This window comes from Sorghum bicolor, chromosome 4 (assembly GCF_000003195.3).
Source record: "Sorghum bicolor cultivar BTx623 chromosome 4, Sorghum_bicolor_NCBIv3, whole genome shotgun sequence".
NCBI lineage: Eukaryota > Viridiplantae > Streptophyta > Magnoliopsida > Poales > Poaceae > Sorghum > Sorghum bicolor.
The window spans coordinates 62,336,443-62,357,282 of record NC_012873.2 but is presented as its reverse complement, the minus strand read 5'-3'; the positions used below and the strand labels follow the sequence as shown (position 1 = coordinate 62,357,282).

General features: G+C 46.2%; 2 protein-coding genes across 2 annotated transcripts; one reads left to right on the top strand and one right to left on the bottom strand.

Annotated features, from left to right (window-relative positions):
* On the bottom strand, window positions 7,190-7,669 carry LOC110434846. Its single transcript, XM_021459600.1, has one exon. The coding sequence runs from the start codon at window positions 7,667-7,669 to the stop codon at window positions 7,190-7,192; it is 480 nt and encodes a 159-aa protein (XP_021315275.1).
* LOC110434845 (mucin-7-like) lies at window positions 11,900-12,397 on the top strand. Its single transcript, XM_021459599.1, has one exon. The coding sequence runs from the start codon at window positions 11,900-11,902 to the stop codon at window positions 12,395-12,397; it is 498 nt and encodes a 165-aa protein (XP_021315274.1).

Genomic DNA, 20,840 nt, shown 5'->3' with positions numbered 1-20,840 from the left:
CGATTACTCTAACTCGCCCGAGCCCAGGTCTCGGTTCGTTGCTCCGACCCATCTGAGCCCAGGTCTCGGTTTGTTGCTCCGACTCGCCCAAGCCCTGGCCTCGGGCGAAATCTACGCCTCGCCCGAGCCCAAGCCTCGGCTCGGGCCACCTGTTCCCCGGCTTCCTGCGCACGATATCTACGTCGCGGATGGGACGCCAAAGCACGCCTTCACCCATGATGCAGCAGGGAATAGTGCCCACTATGCTACCTGCCCCCTCTCCTATTACGCCTTACCTCCATTACTGTGTGTACGACCAGTCAAGGGGACGATGGGAGATGTCAAATCCCGACACTGCCGCCATGAGAAAGTATTGCTACCCCGTAACGCAGGTCCGGACGAGAGGCCTCAGAAAAGATGGCCACGCCTCCAAACAGGATCTAGCAAGGGGAAAATAGGACAGGCGTCAGATCCACTACATCAGGGATGGCTCTGCACGATCAACAAGGAGGACCACACTGTGATCGTCACTCTGAGGGTAGAATGCCCTGCTGTTATAGTCACACACCGCCTATGTATACTAGGAGTAAAAAATAGCATTTACACACGTAAAACCCCACCTTCTCTTGAGACTATAAAACGGGAGGCGGGGCACCAGCGAACACAACAGTCACACTAGAACTCACTTGAGCACTCATCCACCTCCAAGGTCGAGACCTAGGACTCCTTCTCTCTGTCGTAGCCTGCTTGTAACCCCTACTATGAGCACTTTGGGTGCAAGATAATATAAGATATGACCCTCACACTGGACGTATGACATCGTTGGCCCGAACCAGTATAAATCTATTGTGTGCTTCTTGCATCACCATCTGGGTCTAGGGGCATGCAGACTCACACTCACTTGTTTGTGCTTGGATCACGAGTCCAGACAGCGACACACATGTACCCATATTTTATTTCCTAATTAGATGCTATCATTAACGTGATTAATGGTGATTGGTTGATAAATAGAAAGTATTTAATATAAAATTTGGGTTTTGACCTCTAGAATGTATTATATTTGAGAACAAATTTTGAATGTCAGAATGCTTAATTATGATGTGAAATAGTTATTTCATAGTTCTAAATTTTTGTTCATGAGGGGTTTGCTTTGTAAAACAACCATCTCTTTCTCTCAGCTTTCTCTCTCTCCTTCATATCATAAATAAAATACCGGCTATTGCATGAGATGACCTTTTGTGACGACTGATATTTAGCAATATACTTGTCCTTATTATATGAGGGTATAGTCATTATATTCTTTTGCGTGGGACACCTGTGAACTGTGATAAAAAAATACTATTAGTCTATAACCATTAGTATTAACAAATTTTGAGTGACGGTCTGTGCATTCAATTGGCATAATCTAGGTCCGCTCTTGAGTCTAATTGCTTGTTTTAATTCTCCAAAATAGCACTCACTGGTCACTTTCACTGCTAGTATGAAGAACTAAAGACGTGGTAGAACAATAACTTAGTCAATGCAAAATAATATTCTTTTGGGCGAGTTAATCCCCTCTGGAGGTTGCTTGTTGTGTTGGATGTATTGGACTTACTTTCCAACTACCTATCAGACTGTCTCCCTTTCGAATTCCTCGAGTGTCATTCCACGTAATACATTTGACACGGCTATGTTTTTACAAAATAACATGTTGTTTTCACGTAATCAGCTAAGATTCATAAGCTATATTTTGGAGGGGAAAGCGTATCAAGCATAATATATATTAGCATCTTTTGTTATTTAAGTCGAATCCAAAGAGCTCTAAAATATTAAAGAGTACGTTGTGAATGTCATTGTCCATGTGTTCTCTACAAGACGACTGGTGCATGGACTATCTGGATGACAATGTTCTGATCCGATGCTTTGGCACACCACTTGTGTATAATATGTGTTAGGAATAAAAATGGACACATTAATTTCTTGAGTGTTACAACTAAGTAAGGGTATATTTGGATAACATGTATTGGTTTGTTAGTCTAACTAAAGCTTAGGTCAAAGTTTGATGGCTAAAGTTTAGAAGATTGAAATTGAGTCTTATGTTGTTTGGATACATGGACTACTAAGAGAAACTAACAATTAGTTACTTTAAACTAAAAACTTAGCCCATCCTTTTCGCACCCGTTTGGATTGTATAGGACTAAACTTTAATTTAATCCAGTGATTACAAACTCTAATGTTAGTTCTATAGTACTTCTTCTTAAGCTTACAATTCTCGAGAGTATCACTGCTTTATGGAAGAATCCAAACAAGCCATCTAATTCTCTTGCATTCGTGCATGGTGGTTTATATTGACATCATTGGTGACCTATATTTGACATATTAAATTAATATGTCCACTATTCTCACCAGAAACTTCATACGAGTCTACACTCGTCTAGTGTGGATTTAGGTTGTGTATCCATACATAATTATCTAACACACGAGAGAGTTTGTCTCTCTTTATAATTTTATGAAGCACTCTCATATGTCGTGAATTTGCGGCAAACATCCATTACTACCATAGAGGGGCTGCACCGACAAAAAAAAAATTCCTCAAAAAACTAGCGACGAGTGAGGGTCTATTTGATAGAACTTCTCTTCGATTCTAGCTCCTGCCAAACATTTTGCCATAGAAACCGTTTTTCAGCGAACAAGCATTATGCATCTGAACTTTCCCCACACAAGGCGTGTCGTTGCTACGTAAGCCGCCAATGACTTGTGGGTCCCTATATTATTGGACCTGAGTCGCGAACGGCGTGTATTTTTCTGGACAACGAGAACGGCGTGTACTCCCTCCATATCATAAAAGTAGACGTTTAGGACATGATTGTGGTAACCAAGGAGTGATTAGTTAGAGATTAATTTTCCATCTTTACCCTTATTAAATAGCAGTGTGCGTGCTATCTAAACAACAAACTATCCTAGCTCAGTTGGCTTGCATTGCGTAGCTCGAGGCTGGTGTCCCTGGTTCGAACCCCTTGGGCAACATAATTTTTTGCATGCATTATGCATGGCACTGTAGCTCGTGCACTCGGCCGTTCACAGGCGCTGTTGCTGCTGGTTTTTGCTTCCCGTGCTGCTGCTTTCACTTTCGCGCGCGGCGCTGCTGCTCTTTGCTTTGCCGCCGGCGCATGCATTATGCATGGCACTGTAGCTCGTGCACTTGGCCGTTCACAGGCGCTGTTGCTGCTGGTTTTTGCTTCGCGCGCTGCTGCTTTCACTTTCGCGCGCGGCGCTGCTGCTCTTTGCTTTGCCGCCGGCGCTCGCCATTTTCAATTTAGAATTTCGGCTTTGAGTAGCGTGCGGCGAGCGGCCATCGCGCGGCGAGCAGCCAGCACGCGGCGAGCGCGATCACAGGCAAGGGAGCCATCAGTGGACCACCAAGAATAGCAGAGGAAGATGGAGAGCGCGCGCGAGCAGCCAGCGTGCGGCGAGCGGCGTGCTTAGCTTTGAATGCTGGGCAAGAACCGATGAGTGCATGCATGTATTAATGCTGCGTCGAAGCTGAACAGCCGGGGGCAAACAAGTCCGGTTTTGATCTCCCACACTCAGAACGTCAACTAACGTGAAATTAGCACCAAAGCCTAAAACGTCTACCTTCATGATATGGAGGGAGTATTGATCGGGCGAGTGGTCAACGCCTCCAATTCTGTGGCACCGGCCCGGTGGCCCCACCTCGAGCGCGCATGTATGCTGGGTCCTGGAATCCATCGCTGGCTGGCTAGGCTTTGTTGCTTGTCGTATTCGGTTTTCGTTTTGCCCTTCCCTCGTTGGCGTGGCGCTACCACTATGGACGGGTTCAGTTTGTGAAATTTTTTGGATTTTGCTATTGTAGCACTTTCGTTTGTTTGTGGTAATATTATCCAATCATAGACTAACTAGGGTCAAAAGATTCGTCTCGCGATTTACAGGTAAACTGTGTAATTAGTTTTTGTTTTCGTCTATATTTAATGCTTCATGCATGTGCCGGAAGATTCGATGTGACGGGAAATCTTGAAAATTTTTGGAAACTAAACAAGGCCTATTTTAGTTCTCAGAAAATTTTGCAAAATTTTTCAGATTCTCCGTCACATCGAATCTTTAGATGCATACATGGAGTATTAAACATAGACGAAAATAAAAACTAATTGCACAGTTTGGTCGAAATTGACGAGACGAATCTTTTAATTCTAGTTAATCCATGATTGAACGAAATTTGTCAAATACAAACGAAAGTACTACAGTGCCGATTTCCCAAAAAATTTTGGAGAAGTGCCATCAACAGAGCCGAGTAGCTGACCACACACGCACCAAGACAACCAGGTCGCAACGTACGTGTCGTCCATGGATGATTCCTACCACGCACGTAGTACAGCTGCTAGTTTTGGTCTGAAACGATGAAACGAAGACACTTCATACTTGGACAAAACGCACAGGCACGGCTGTGGTTTTGGTCCAGCTCCAGCAGGAAGCTGATCGTAGTTACCAGTGATCCTTCCCCTTACAAAAGGTGCTGACAACAAGAAGAAACAAACGTAACGCCTCCGGTCACCGCGTGGCGGCAGCGCTGCTCCCGTTCGGCTGCGGCCTGCGGGCGGTTCGTCAACATGAAATCTGAAGTCGGTGGGTGCCCGAGCACGAGCAGAGTGGTCAGCTGCAACCTGCAAGCCTCAGCCACCGTTGCCCTGCATGTTCTCTACCTTTCCAGGCGTCGGTACTACCTATCGACACCGTTGGATTTGGACTACTAGGTTTCCCTTATTGTTATTATTGTTGTTGTTATTGTTGCTGTTATTATTGCTGTTATTGTTATTATTATTATTGTTATTATTATTTCCTTTTTTTGAGTGGTGAGTTCTGGCTTTATGGCGTGTGCAAGATACGTTGCTTTCGCTTGGGTCAGACGGCAGCCAGTTCGCATGCAAAAATGAACAAGCAGCAATATGAACACAAAGTCAACTCAAGCTCCAACTACAGTCTACGTACAGGCCTTGGTCTGGGTAATAATGGTTACTGCTAGTACATCACGCAATAAATCCTTGTGGTTTCGGGTCATTTTGGTGGAGAACAGAGCAACCTCGGTGTGGTGGTGAGTTCAGTTTGCAGAAAGCATCCTATACGTACATATATAAGACAAGGTAGACGACAGCGTCGCATCCACCGTCGTCGGAGAGGAGAACAAGGAATCCTCCGCATGTGGACGGCTCTTTTGCAGGCCGTGTGTCCCTAGTGTCGGACGATGTTACGTCGCCACTCGCGCAGCCAAGTGCTCGCTGAGGCAACCCACACTGCATGAACCCTGAGAAGCTGGCGCCAAACAAAGCAAGAGAGAATCCCATCTGACTATATGAGCCACAGCCCACAGCCACTTCGTAATCCATGATGCTTGTGCTACTTGGTTGGCTTAGGTGGCCTGCCACAACTAGCAGCTCGTACCTGATCGATCGTCCTGATCCTGTGTAGGAGCACCGTATACGTTTGTACTATTTATTAATTTGCTGTGAAAACACTGCTGACTGGTACAAAGATGATAGACGAATTGAATTCCACTTGCATGCCCAGCCGCCTCCAAAGAATCCAAATGCGAATCTGCGGAGGATGACGGCAGGGTTACCGTCCCCAGTGTGCGGCGGCGGAGGCGATAGACGATAGTAATGAGCTGCTAGTTTCGGCCGGCAGCACCTGGGCCTTGGCTGCTAGTTTCGACCGGCAGCACCTGGGCCTTGTTTAAGGTCCTGAAAACCGAAAACTTTTCAAGATTTCCCGTCACATCAAATCTCAAATCTTGGACCACATGCATGAAGCATTAGATATAGACGAAAATAAAAACTAATTGCACAGTTTACCTGTAAATCATGAGATGAATCTTTTGAGCCTAGTTAATTCGTGATTGGATAACATTTGTCAAATAAAAACAAAAATGATACAGTGCCGAAATCTGAAATTTTTTTGGAACTAAACAAGGCCTAAGCCAAGCTTAGCAGTCGTTAGCTAGCTAGCTTATGATCAAGGCCGATGCTTTGCTGCATAAGGCGCGTCAATTATCAGTGGCAAAGCACAACTCGATCGCTACCACCGTTCTCTAATGACGAGCGAGGTAAAAACAAAAGCCGCGCCCGACGAGTGGCATCGCACCCGGCGGCGGCGGTACTCGCTAGTGGCTTTGCCTTGCCTGGAATTCAATGGATTTTCTAGCTGGAGCCTGGAAACCTGGCGCCGCAGTCCACGGAGGAGAAAATCCTCTTCTGTTAGCCCGCGGGCACAGGCAAAATTAACGGCAGAAGCGAGGCGAAATTGTGGTGCCGGCCGTCTGAATAATGACAGGCAAACTACGCAAGGCGAGGCGAGGTCAAAGCCCGGTCATTCCGTCTGTAACTTCAGGCCGCTAGTGGAGTGCATGTCCACGACCACAGTAATTTGGTTATCAACCATTCAGCAGTGTTTTTCTTTTACAATAAATTAGCCAACAGTAATTTCTGTCATGATTTATCAGCCAAACGAACAAAGCTGTATGGTCGTGTTTTGCTTTGCAATTGCAAAGTCCGGGTGACGTCACGTGCCACTCTGGCGATCGTTTGCATTGCAGAGACCTGATAAGATTAGGCGGCTAGAGAGGTTAGAGATGCGACAACGCACCCGGAATTTTACGATTTTTCTCCCCTTTATTGTTTTGCCTGTCCGCCGCCGTTGCACGACGACGAAGACAGGAAGTTAACAAAACGCAGAGACAGACAAGTAGCATCGATGTGCATAGACGAATGAACGAAGGATAGTGCAGTGCTGCAGTGGTCCAGTCCAGTACTGCACTAGACCACTAGTAATTGTGTAGTGCCTACCATTAGTTTAAGGTTGTATTTGGAATGCGTGACTGCCAAAACACCGAATAGAAAAAAAAATATAGAATTATGATAGGAATCCATATGCAAGATAGAGAATTAGAAAATGTAGGAATTCCGATCCGTTGGAGAATCTACCTCGATCCTAACACAAGAGAGAGAAAGATCTTAAAGTGGATTCTTTTTTTTTTGCCCCTGTACTTTCCCTCTTATGTCTGTTCCAAATCCCAATCCTATAAATCAAAAAAAAATGACGAACAGTATATTATCTCTACTATAATTGAAATCTTCTCCAGGCAAATCCCACCTGCAAGATCAACGACTCACAACATATGTCCTACAGATTTGACGGTCCAGATTAGAAGTATGATCACGACTTACACACGCAGTATGTCCAGGCCGTCGCCACACTGGGGCTCGCCGCAGCGGAAGCGATCGGGCAGTCGGGAGAGGAGCGGTACCGGGAGCGAGAGCCGGAGGGCCAGCCGGTCCCCCGGGAGACGCGCGGATGGCGCTGCGACTTCTGTGGCCACGGCGGGCTCCGGCGGCGGTGACCGCGCGAGGCAGCAGCAGCCCGAGAAGATGGTGTCCGTGCCCGCGAGGGAGAAGGCGCGCACGTCGTCGGCCGTGGCCGCGTCGTGGAAGAGGTGCACATCGCCGAGATCGAGCTCTCCCGCAAGGATGGCCGCGTCCGGGAATGAGAATGCTGGTGCGGCGGGGCTGACGCCGGTGCTCAGCCGGAGCTCGTCCAGGAAGAACGAGCAGTCTCCGTACAGGCGCAACCCCATGGCCGAGCTCGATGAGAACTCTCTCCGTAACAACAGCAACCACAGTGCCAGGCCGTAGAAGGTAAACATCAGACATAACTCGAATTTTACCCCAGTAATTAGTGCAATTGTATCGTACCACTCGCTGAAACGTTTACTGTGACTCTAGAAATCCACTCAGACTACCGTCGCCGCCACTCCCAAGAAGGCTACGGGGCGTGGAAAGGAGCCGACGGAGGTGCCAAGCAGCTACTCCGGGAAGGAAAAGCCGAAGATCGCAGAGGAGGCCGCCGTTGCCGTTGCTAGGGCGCGATGCCGGAGCGCGGCCATTCGCGTCACAAGCGGCCAAGGCACGACGTCCGAGAGCGCCAGGGTGTGACGCCGGATCACGAACATACCAGACGAAGAACGCCGTGACAAACGCAGTAAGTATACTTGCTTCTCGATTCTATTGCTGACCATCTGCACATGGAGTGTATTCTAGGTTATATTATATGAATGATCATATGCAATTGTGTGAGACTAAACACTATGAAAATATTATCATTGTTTCATGGAAAGGTTTTTAAGTACATCCTTAGAATGAATCCGTAGCGTTAGTACGGGCACTATACTAGTACTATATAGGAATCTAATTCTTGTGAATTTCCTACGTTTCTCCTATAATCTCCATCAAGGTGTACCGGACTGATCTGCATCTTGCACATGATGAGTGGCTGACAGATCATCCCTAACTCTATCTGTCAACTTGTGCAATCATAATTTTATCACCGTCTCCTTGTTTTCTTCTCTCACCGATTAGGTCCAACTCCGGTTCAGTCAAATGCCGTCGCTTCAGTTCGAAGAGAACGGTGCGCGAGAGCAAGGCGCGCGTCCATGCATGATCGTCAGCCGTCGCGACTCACGTCACGTGATACGACGACGCCGGCCTATACTACATCCGACGGATGCTGCTACACGTTTGGACTGAAAGGAGAAGCCCAGGAAGCAAGGCCCATGTCGTCGTAATCTGCTGGGCCTCGCTGAGAAGTACTCGGTCCTGCTTTTCCGTAAACATTCCATGGCAGATATTTTAGCTCCCAATGGCCAGCCCAAAACTCGCAACGAAACCGTACGTGCAGAGCCTCCCTGACCCGGATGAACCAACAGCTGCTGGGCTCCATCTCTATGCTATGACGCTACTATCACCAAATAGGAGCTATGCCAACTCCGGCGAGGCATGGCTTTTACTGGGATGTCGACGCGACGCATTTCCTTCCGGCCAACTGTGCGTGCACCAGCAAAAGATTAGAGTGGTTGTGGACTGTGGTGTGGCTCAACAGGCACGGACTATGGCCAATAGGGCGCGCACACATGAACCCATCGTACGGGTATGTTGCTTCAGCGATCGCGTTGAATTACCAACAGTGCCAGTACGTGCCATGTATAATTGGACAGCCCCGACTCTCAAGGAAGCTAGTACTAAGCGCTTGCAGGCTTTATTATCTTGTAACGAGCTAGCACGTGCACCTGATCGATCTACTAGCTAGCTTGTGCGTGCCTTGCTTTTACACAGGGACTGATGGTGTTTTTCTTACTATCTTATATAATATATCTTGCTTAGCTTGGGGGCAAAATTCGAAATGAATAACAAGCAAATCATGCATGATCCAAGCAAAAGACCGTGCATGCAACTGGCATCTGAACATATATTGTGAAACTGGAGATATATGCACATGCACCGAAGGAAAAGGTGGTTGTATGCAGTATGCTAAGAAAATATCAATTTTCACTTGGTAGTAATTGGTTATGAATCCTTTTGCAAGACCATCTCCATTAGGCCATCATGAGGAATAGAGATGTCGCATGATGGAGACTGTGGCTATGGAAATTTTCGCCAAGCATGGATGATCGTCGCTGAAAAGACTTAGCTCTTAGCGCTCAATCAATTTTACTTTGTTTGGTTTTGCTTTTTGAGAGGTTGATTCTGTAATAAGAATTGGTTGTGTACAAAACTCTTGCAGAGACCGGAATAAAATTTCCTTTTTCTAAAAAACGTGGGTTAGGGCTAGGTGCAACTTCCATGAACATGCTTATTATCTGCACCCTAAGCTTGAGAAGAAAACATGCCCTAGGTGGAATGCGTGCGAATCTAGTGGAAATCATCACTCATCTCCAAACTCGATGCATGCCCCCTAAACCCAAAGCAAAAAAAGTTTTTGGTTAACTCCAATCCGAGGAGATTAAGAGTGGATTGAGGGGGATTTACCTTGTAAGTCAAAAAAAACATCCTCACTCTCCTCTGAACCCCTTGGATTATTGACTAACTGAACAAGCCTATAGGGAGTTGAGGTCGTGACTCTTGGTTGTGGTAGATGAGGTCGAGGGCTTGCAACATGTCAGCATCATCAACATCACCTACATTAGGTCAGATCTTGGCGACAATGACTGAGATCAAGCAATGATGAACGGAGTCTACGTGTCAAATCCTAGTACACGAGGCTAAGATAAGCGAAGTTAGCATGCAAGATTCTCATGGACGATGCCAAGCGCGGCAGGCAACAAGCAGAGTTAGCATTACAAGAATATCAAGGACTAGGTCGAGTGCTAGTAGGGAAGCTTCATAAAGTAGCGGATCATCACAAAGGTGCTAGAGTGGTTGGGAGGTAGGGGGAAGAGGAAAGGCCGAAGGGGAATGGGGGCTTGGTTTGGAGGAGGATCAACAATGACTGAGCAAGAGTTAGTTGCTAGTGCGTAAGAAAGGAAAAGAGGTGGGGACAACAAAAGGGGCTGAGAAGTTGACTAGGTGTCGGCTTAGAGAGAAGATAAAGCGAGGTGGGCTAGTGATTAGCTTTAGGCTCCCATGGCTATATTTATTAAGAGAAAGTAACCAATGTGGATAAATCGGATCCTGTAAGCACCTGCAAGGGTTATGAAAACAAACTGTCAACACCGGGTCCAAAACCTACGGGCCTTAGCCCTTAGTGTCTGTTTGGATCACAATTGGATTATTATAATTTGGATTCATAGTATTATTATAATCATGATTATGAATTATAATAATCAGAGTGTATGATAATCATGGTTCTAGTAATCATCTATCATATAATTAATCCTCTTTAAATTAAAATTTGATTATATAATCTGATTATAATAATTAGAGGTATCTAAACAGGGTCTTAGAGTTATATATATATACACACACACGGTAGCGCTATTCTACACCCTAGGCAAGTCAAAACTGAGCAGAAAAAATACTGAGCAATACTGAACAACGTTCAGTATCATCCAGTTATACACCCAGGACAACAAAATACTGAATAATACTACAACACGGGTACTGAACAATACTAAATTCTGTTCAGTATAACACTTTAGTGTAGAATAGTATTCTACACCTGGGGTGTGGTAGCGCTATTCTACATAGGTGTAGAATATTATTCTATATCGCAAGTCAAAACTAAATAGAAAAAATACTGAGCAGTACTGGAGAGTGTTTAGTATATGTAACATCCCAGATTTTTACGTAAACCAAAAATGCGAGATTTTTAAAAAATTTTCCTGTAATCGTGTGAAGCATATAGCTTTTAGGTCTAACTCGATCCTAACCCGCTAACAAATCGTGGCATACATACAGATCTGTTTCTAGGCGAGTGTTTTTGTCGTGAGTCGGTTTGGAGTTTAGTCTTGTTTAGGGTTTTGAGTTTCTTTTGGAGTGCACAAATCCGTAGCAGAGTCTTCTCGAATCTTCGCTGAGCCTATCTCAAAGGCGAAGCGAATCCCTTCTCAACCTTTTCGTTGGAGTATGTCTCAAACTCCTTTGAATTCTTTTGAACTCTTCCCGGAATTCCCCTCTCAATCCCCTCTTTAAAAATCCTTTGAACCTAATCACAGATTCCTTTATCCATAAATAGGAAACCCTTTTTCCTTTTCCCTTTGGGCCAGCCTCCCTCTCTCTTGGCCCAGCTCGCAGATAGGAGCCAGTCGGCCCGCTTCCCTTCCCCGCCCGCGCGGCCCAAGCTCCCTAACCGGCCCAGCGACACAGCACCTCGGCCCGCAGCGCGTTCCCTCCCCCCCTTTGCCGCGGCCCAGCCAGGTCGGCCCGCTCGCTCCCCCTGCCTTCCCTCCCAGGCCCAGCTGCGAAGCCTCCTCGCGGCCCACCCTAACGCCTGGCCCAAGACCCCTACCCGTGGAACCCTACACGCGAACCCCGCCTGCTGGACAGAGCCGCCGCCGCCGCTCCGAGTCAGGAGATCGCGCCTCGCGCCCTGGACGTCTGTGCCCCCCCCCCCCCCCCCGCAATCCGCGCCGCGTGCCCCGTCCTCGACACGGACGCCGAGGATGGACGGGCATCCCCAAAACCCTAGCCCGCGCCCCTATAAAGGAGGAGCCGCGCGCGCCCCTGCTCCATCCCCAGCCGCCGCCGTCTCCCTCCCCATCTACAGCCTCGTCGAGCCCCGACGCGTCCGCGCCCTCGACCTCGCCGCGCCAAGACGCCGTGCGCCCTCGCCCTCGCCCTCGACCCCGGGAACCCGCCGCGACGCCGAGCAGGAGCTCCGCGCCCTCGCCGCGCCGAGCCCCGACCCCGCGACGCCGTCGTGCGCAAGCCGCCACCGCGCCGTGGAAACTGCGTCCATGCCGACCGTGGTGACCGCGACCGCGACCCCGATGTCGGTCTGCGCCACCACGACGACGCCATGCTCGTGCCCCGTCGCCCCCGCGTCGACCTCGTCCCCGGAGCGCGTCCTCGTCAACAACGCGAGCGCCGAGCCATCCACGACGCCGGCAGCAGCAGAACCGCGACCCTGTCCGGCGTCCACGGCCCCGTCCTCGCCGTGAAGCTGAGCCACCGCGACGCCGTGTCCTCACCGTGTTCTGCTCCGAGCCGACCACCGCGACCTGCACCTGGACGTGCCCTGCTCCAAGCCACAGACGCCGTGCTGCCCACGACGACGCTGCACCAGAGCCACCCGCCACGTCAAGCTTCGCCCTGCTTCGACCCCTGCAGCCGCGACGCCACCCGGTGCTCCATCGACCTCATCCACGTTCATGCCTTGCCGCGGTCGCCACCTCCGCCCGACTCCAGGGAGCCCCCACATCGACACGTGCGCCTGTTTCTGCCTCGACGACGAGCATAGCACAACGAGCAGCGACCGTGACCCAAAGCCTGCCAACTGCAAGGTCGAAACCCCCCTAAACCCTAGTCGACATATATCTGTTCTTACATCATTTTGTTATCTATACTTGTCGATGCATGATCTATCTATTCTATGCCTGTGCCGTGCCTTCGCGCCGGTCTACTATATCTTCTCTTGGTGCTATGGAAATGTGCAACTCTAATTTGTCATCGTTGTCAAGTTGTGGTACTTGCGGTTTGTGTGTGGTTCTTGTCGCTGTGGACCGTGCCTTCGAGCCGGTCGAGGGAATCGTGGTACGTTCGAACATTCGGTCGTGGGATTCTTCCCGCCATGGCTATGATGTTGTACGTAGCTCGAACTCTCGTTCTAGTTGACTTCGTAGTGCCATGTCCGCTGCCCTCCCGAACGGCTCTAGGATGTGGTCACCTTAGGCTTGATATTAGTGTGCTTCCTACCCACACGTGACAAGCCTATCTTGACCTAGTCTGTAGAGACGAGCTAGGGGACAACTCTCGTGGGGCAGTTGAAAGCCAACTCGTAGGTGGAGCTCATGGTCGCGAGTTTGCCTCGCCATGGCCATCGGGCTTAACCCATTTTCTTGTGCATTTATCTTATCCGTCTTATATGTTTATGCCACCTAGACTCGGGCATTTCCGTAGTTTCCGCGGTGACAACCGCATTGCCAGGAACTATAGAAATGACCTTGTGCCGATTCAGAAGCACCTAGGTCGCGAAATGATATGAGTTGGTGTAGTTCGTGGGGTCGCGTTTATTTCTCCAACTGTCGTTTGTTCCATGGCAAGTTGGTTGAAAGAGTGTGGTTTTGTTCTTCTTCTCTCTTGTCCTTAATCCTCGTCGATCTAGTAAGATGTGGATTAAGCCCCCTTTTTCTTGTTAGATGTTTTGTTTCCAATCCCGCGATTCCCGTCGTTGCTATGGCGAGCGGATCAATGGAAAGTGAAACCCGTGTCTTTTCTTGCCTTTTTGGATTCTTCGTGCTTAAACTCTTGTATGCTTGTACCTATTCGACCGTAGCATTTCTTTGGTTCTTGCGGTGACAACCGCACTGCTAAGAACCCTAGCAATGTCTTAGTGCATTCAGTGTACGTAGGTCGTGGTACCCTACAAGTAGTTTAAGCACTCATGTTCTTGTGTGTCACTCTTTCTGATACCCCATCTCTTACCATGGCAAGTGGATTGGAAGGAGTAGACCACTCCCCTTTTCTTTTCTCTTTGTTCCACCCTCTCTTGGCTCTCGCCAACCTACAATGGCGTATGGATTGAGAGAGACCGGAACTTCTCGTGCTCATAGTCATTTCGATTCCTATCGATCTCTATGACACTTGGATCGAAAGACCGTAAGTTGTGGTGTTTGCTTAGAATGAGTAGAGTCTAAGCCATTTATTAAAGCCGTACAGGTTGACTCAGTTGACCTGGGAAGTACCGGCTAGGCTAAGACTCTGACTTGTACTTAGTGAACAGCCATTCCTATTTCTTCTAGCCCAGGGATCGGACATCCGCCGAGAGGGCTAAGTCGTTATCCTTTCGGTGCTCTTTCACTGTAGTTGTCCTTCAGTGTTTTGTCGCCTCTTTTCACAGTCTTTCTAGGGCTAGTGGTTTGATTGTTTCGTCTTGTTTGTCACTTTCGAGGTAGTTGCTTCGGTTAGCGTGGATCGGATCGGGACCCGTTGAAGAAAGGACATGCGGAAAGGAGGATCTGGGATGAGTACAACTACAAGTGAACTGAGGATCTTGGAAATGTCACTCGACAGGTGCCACGTCCCACCCAACCTCGTAGAATCCTATTAGACATGCAATAATGTAGATGCTAGTGCTTTACTTTTATGCAAATGAATTGAGATAGGTTGCATGGTAGAAATGCTTGTGAGCCATTGCCTTGTTGCAACCTATAACCCTCGCACACCCGCTGTTAGGTTAGACGCTTGCATACTACTTGCTACTGCTTCTACTACGCATTATATCTGTGATGTGATGCATTGTGGAGGATTGGATGTGAGTGGATAAGGCACGTGGTGCTGATAACTGGATAAGAAATGGATAATGGACTTGGGGAGATCTTGGCGTGTGTCTTGGGTGTGTGGTGAGGGTCGAGTCGACCGAGAAGGATCTACGACGAGTCCTGGGGACAAGTCTTGCCGGAGGACGCTACCTGGGCATTCTCCACGAGAGATACCTGTGGCGGGTACATGTGACAGGGAGAGGTCCCGGAGTGGAGTGTCTTCGTGGGACGAAGCACCGGGATGGGAGGTGCTGTATAGCACGGGGTAGCCGGGTGTCCCGTCGAGAGGGGCATCGGCTGGCCCCTCGTGAAGATGTCCTGTTCGGTCACCCTAAGGACTGAGATGTTCTGAGAACCGGTTCGTAGGAAGCCTTACACGCCACTCGCCTTATTATGGTGCGGGACGGATGTTCGACCAGCTAGTGCGGTGCCACTACTACTAGGTTGATAGCGGATAGTGTAGGGAGGTACGGGCATGAGGACCCACACCCTCCTAAGACAGCGTAGTGACCTTTGGGGGCCCGGTACTACGCCTCACAGTCTCAGCATGCCGGTGGTACTCCGGTATGGCCCCAGTCCTGAGTGGTAGGGTGGCATCGTATTTAGTTGGAAGGCAGCCCGGTATCAGCCTAGACGAGCCGGTTCGTCGATGATGGTGATCTTGTGGTTAGTGTAAACCTCTGCAGAGTTTGGTTGATCGATCGATACATATGCCGTCTTCTCGGCTATGGACCTTTCCTATGTCCCGCTTCGCTTGACTAGTGAGAGGAGTCCTTTCTACCTTTCCCTGGGTTTGTGTTGGATCCGGCGTTGGCCGTTGAGGCAAGGCACGAGCGGGAGTCGTACTTGCCGTCTAGAGAGTGAGAGTGTGGCGAGATGTGTATGATGGGATGGATGGATGGATGTGTGGATGAGATGGAATAAAACTTGATGAATTATTATTATAAAATATTGATGAACTTGCATAGGAAAGACTACAGCCATATACATAGGCCTTTGATATACCCTTTGCATTTCCACCTACCACAAAGCTACGCAAAAGCATAGGGTGGGAGCCAGTGGCCAGTACAAATCGTACTGAAAATTGTTTAGCAGGTTTTGAACGTGGTCTATGATGATAACTACGGAGATTAGAAGGATTAGGTGGTCTCGTTCCTGCGCTCAAGTTTGGTTCGGAGATGAAGGCTACGCCCGCTGATAAACTACGCCGACTCTGATGATTGCCCGTGAAGGAGGAGCCTTCACCGTTGACGTGCTATATCGACTCTGATAAAGACCCGTGTGTGTTTCCGTTAGAAAAACGATGTAATAGGCTTGTTGACCAAGAGTTGTAAAGCAAATGTGTTGTAATCTTGTTTCTCACGATGTATGACTACGATAACAGCTGATATATGATAATTTGATGGTTCAATTTTTGAGTTATCATATTATAATTCGAATATGTGGATTTTTCCCTTTGTGGAAAAATCTAGGTCGTTTCAGTATCATTATGTCCAATACCTAGGACCACGAAATACTACGGAGAGAATACATGCATACCATATCAAAATATGACATGTTTTGATAGTTATATGGGTGAGACGGAAGTTTGTGTGCGTGCCTGCACCCAGCGTGCAGTAATACGTTGTTTAGTTCACCCCAAAAAGCAAAAAGTTTTCAAGATTCTCCGTCACATCGAATCTTGCGGCACATGCATGAAGTATTAAATATAGACGAAAGCAAAAACTAATTACACAGTTAAGCTGGAAATCGCGAGACGAATCTTTTGATCCTAGTTAGTCCATAATTGGATAATATTTGTCACAAACAAACGAAAGTGCTACATTACCGAAATCCGAAATCTTTTCGGAACTAAACAAGGCAGTATACTCGGTTTCGTTGGTTAAGTTAGTCCTGGCTGAAGTGAAGACCATGCCCCCAGCTCCAGTCCCTAGAGCTAGCTAGCGAAGACTACATGCACCCATCATCGCCTACGTGAAGAGATATACACGTACACAGCTATATAAAAGAACGACATACAGTATATAGATAGGAGAGATTCGAACAAGGCCTTGTCTAGGTCTTGTTTAGTTCACCTTAAAAACCAAAAACTTTTCAAAAATTTTCGTCATATCGAATTTTGCGATACATACATAGAACACTAAATATAGATGAAAATAAAAACTAATTACACAGTTTGTCTGTAAATAGCGAGACGAATCTTTTAAGCCTAGTTACTCTATAATTGGACAATGTTTGTCAAATAAAAACGAAATTGCTACATCGTCGTTTCCCCCAAAAAAAATTGAACTAAACATGGTGAAAAAGTTTAGGTCATTATATCATTTTCGTTTGTATTTGGTAATTATTGGCTAACCATATGGACTAATAAACTTAAAAGATTCGTCTTGTAAATTAGAGACAAACTGTGCTATTAGTTATTATTTTATCTATATTTAATACTCTATTCATGTGCCGTAAAATTTGACGTGACAGAAAATCTTGAAATTTTTTGGTTTTTGAGTGTAACTAAACAAGGCCTAATTGCACGTGGACCAAACCTTGTCTTTCTCTAGTCTTGTTTGGATGTATGTGTATTCACTTCAATTCACATATATTGGAATGAATTAAAATAAAATTTAGTTTAATTTTTATTTTAACACATATAATTTGAGATGAATACATGTCTATCCAAACAAATACATAGACCTCCATAAATATATCTATACACAAATCGAAACATATCTATCTAGATCGTGCCTATGTGTTCCTCTCTCTCTCTCCACGCCAGCGTTACACTGCTATCTATCAATCAGCAAGTCAAATCGTGAGTGATATAGCTCAGCTAGCCACGGCGGCAACGAAAGGAAATATATGCATGCTAGCTAAGCTAGGGCTTTATTTAGTTCTAAATTTTTTTGAAACATAAACAACATAACATTTTTATTTGTATTTAACAAATATTATTTAATTATATATTAACTAGGCTTAAAGATTCATCTCAAAATTACATTAACTATGCAATTAGTTATTTTTTATTTATATTATTAATACTTTATGTATGTACCATAAGATTTAATATAACGGAGAATTAAAAAAAAATTACAGAATTTTTTGAAAACTGAACAAGGCCGGGATGATGCTGATATTTCGTGCTGCATGCCTACAGTGAGTCGACATATGCATGCATACGCTCACAGACCTGACGTATGTCGCGCAAATTCTGCCCAGGAAATGAGGGATTCGGCCCCTGTCACGCGCCTCCTAGCTACATGCAATTCCAATAGGAGCGAGACACGCTGCTCTCTCCTTAATGTTTGCTTTAAGATTTTTCACAAATCTGATCTGATAATAAATAGAGTAACCTATTTGGCTGACAAACTGACTGATAAGGGCCACAACAGCCTTCATCAAAGGGAGGTAATTTTTGGAAGGGGTTTATTCTGCATAAGGTCTTGTTTAGTTCCCAAAAAATTTGCAAACTTTTTCAGATTTCCTGTCACATCGAATCTTTAGACACATGTATGAAGTATTAAATATAGACAAAAATAAAAACTAATTGCACAGTTTGGTCGAAATTGACGAGACGAATCTTTTAAGCCTAGTTAGTCCATAATTGAACAATATTTGTCAAATACAAACGAAAGAGCTACAATGTCGATTTTGCAAAATATTTTGGAACTAAACAAGGCCTAAGTCGAGAAGGAAGAAACAGAAAGAGGTTATTTTCAAGATTGATTTTGAGAAAGAAGTGACGAGGAGAGAAGGTTTTGAAACCAAATAATTGACTAGATCATGCCAGTTTGACAGTGTCAGGGGAGGAAAGATATGTACCAACATAAATAGGGCATTTGCTTCTATTTTAATATGGGATTGATACATATTAATTTAATAGTCAATTTTTGCCCTAGGACAACGAAAAACATGTAATTGGATAATTCACACTGTCAACATCGAAATTTGCTAGATACTACTACAAAATCACCGCAATTTGCCATAAGACACCACGCTCGATATCTTATTTGTTTCTTAGTTCCAGAGATAGAGAAAAGAGGGATGAAATGACCCTTTTGCCCTTGTCTTCAACCTTTAGATGCTGTCGTTGCCGCAGTTTGTGCTCATGACCCTCTATCTGCATATGCTCATGACCCACTATTGCAGGTGCCTGTCCTCCCCATTGCAGTAGAACTCAACGCGAAAACAACCTCCCCAGGTTGCACTTCACTCCCTCCGGCGTCATGAACATGGCCTCAACTTCGTCCTCAGCTTCGGCAGTGTTGCCTCACCCGAGGATGTAGGGAATCACACCGATAAGAGAAGATGGAGCTCGGTCGTCACTGAAGTCATGCTCGCCCTGTAGGAGAAGACGAAGTTGGGGGCAAGGTGTAGGGTCAGGCCTTAGGGGCCACACCGCTAGGGCCGGTGTGAGGGGGCAAGGGGTCACATCATTAGGGCCGTACCGACGGGGCTGGAGTGCAGGGGCCACGCGCACTAGGGCTGGTGCTACCGAGGCCACGCCACCAGACGGATGAGAAGGACGGTGATGAATCTAGAGCCATAGAAGGACGCAGATGGAGAAGTCATCTGGACCCACGGTTGGACACGTTGCAGCAGCTAACAAGCGCTCGAGAAGGACGATGATGAATTTATAGCGGCGATGTATTACGACATATATTAGGGAAGAGCCGGAGGTTGAATATACAAGGGTAGTTTGGACATCCCCCACCTCCTCGCTCTCCAAAACTAAGAAATAAATAAAATATTGAGCACGGTGTTGTATGGCAAATAGCCACGATTTTAAGTGCTACTCAACAAATTTCGATGTTGGCAGTGTGAATTGGCCATGTCCCAGATCAAAAGTCGCCTTTTTAAGACCACTACTATTGTTATTCACTAATGATGTCCAATATCACTATAAACCTGATCCTGATATACATATAATTAGCATTTTTTTTGTTTTAAAAACTCACGGGGAAAACCTCAGACCAACAGACAAAGGATAGGGATATGCCACGGTAGTATCGGCCGGTGTGGGCTATTGAAATCAGTCGTAGCTTTGGTTCTTCATCTGTATTCATGTTCAGGCTTAAGCTTGGTCTATTGGTAGTGGTTGTTGCATCAGCACATCTTTGGAGAAGTGTCGAATTAAGTTCACTTGCTTACAGAGCAAACATGAGAAAAGAATCACATGATGTTACATTATGAGGTCAGCGTTAGCGCTGAGCATTGGCGTAGGCATGTATTCGGCAAGCTCTGACAGCTGCCGTACCTAAAAATTTTAACAAATACATAATAATTTTTAGCTGGTATATTGGTTCTTATATAAACTCTACCACACCTAAAAATCTTTCCCTGCCTCCGCCACTGGCGCTAAGTGCCAGAAACCTACTTAAAAAAGATAAAATGTTTGTTAAATATTATAATAAGGTTAGTGTAAACAACGCCAATGCAACAATGCTGCTCCCTCTAGATTAGTAAAAAGGTCATTTTGGACAATAAAGCGGTCTCCAAAGCATAACTTTTACTTCTTGTTTTTATAAATATTTATTAAAAAGTGATATGTATATATTTTTATAAAAGTATATTTCAAGATAAATCTATTTATATGGTTTTCACATTTTCAAACTCAACAACTTAAAAATTATTTATGATTTATATCCCAATGTTTGATCCAAATAACTTTTTTACCAACCTAGAGGGAGTATTGCTTAGCTTTCCCTTTAGGTCACCAATTTGCTTATCATAGATAATTTGTAAGAAGTGAAATATCTCGACGTGCCTTGCATCCACAAAAAAGTGAGAACTCACATGTATATATGGCCATGCAGCCCGTGGCCCAGTGGCCTGGAGATTTGGACCGGCCCGAGCATGGCCTGGCTCGAGCCGAGGGATTGGTCGTGCCTAGGCTGCCACTCAGGCACGTGGCATGGCACGGTCATGACCCGTTCCAATGGTCGCCCTAGTAGCAGCCCAATGAAAATAAACTATTGTGTAGCTGTGATTTGTATACATGTGTTGTTAATTATTATACTGATGAAAACAATGAATAATTGTTGAAAATGATGAAATATTTCAGCACTTGATGAAAATAAGCTGTTTTTAGCTTGACAAGCCATGGGCTGGCATGACATGAAAAAATCGCCGT

Excerpts from the sequence above, each read along its gene's own strand:
- LOC110434846 (XM_021459600.1), bottom strand. The coding sequence starts at position 7,669 with ATGTTTACCTTCTACGGCCTGGCACTGTGGTTGCTGTTGTTACGGAGA.
- LOC110434845 (XM_021459599.1), top strand. The coding sequence starts at position 11,900 with ATGGACGGGCATCCCCAAAACCCTAGCCCGCGCCCCTATAAAGGAGGA.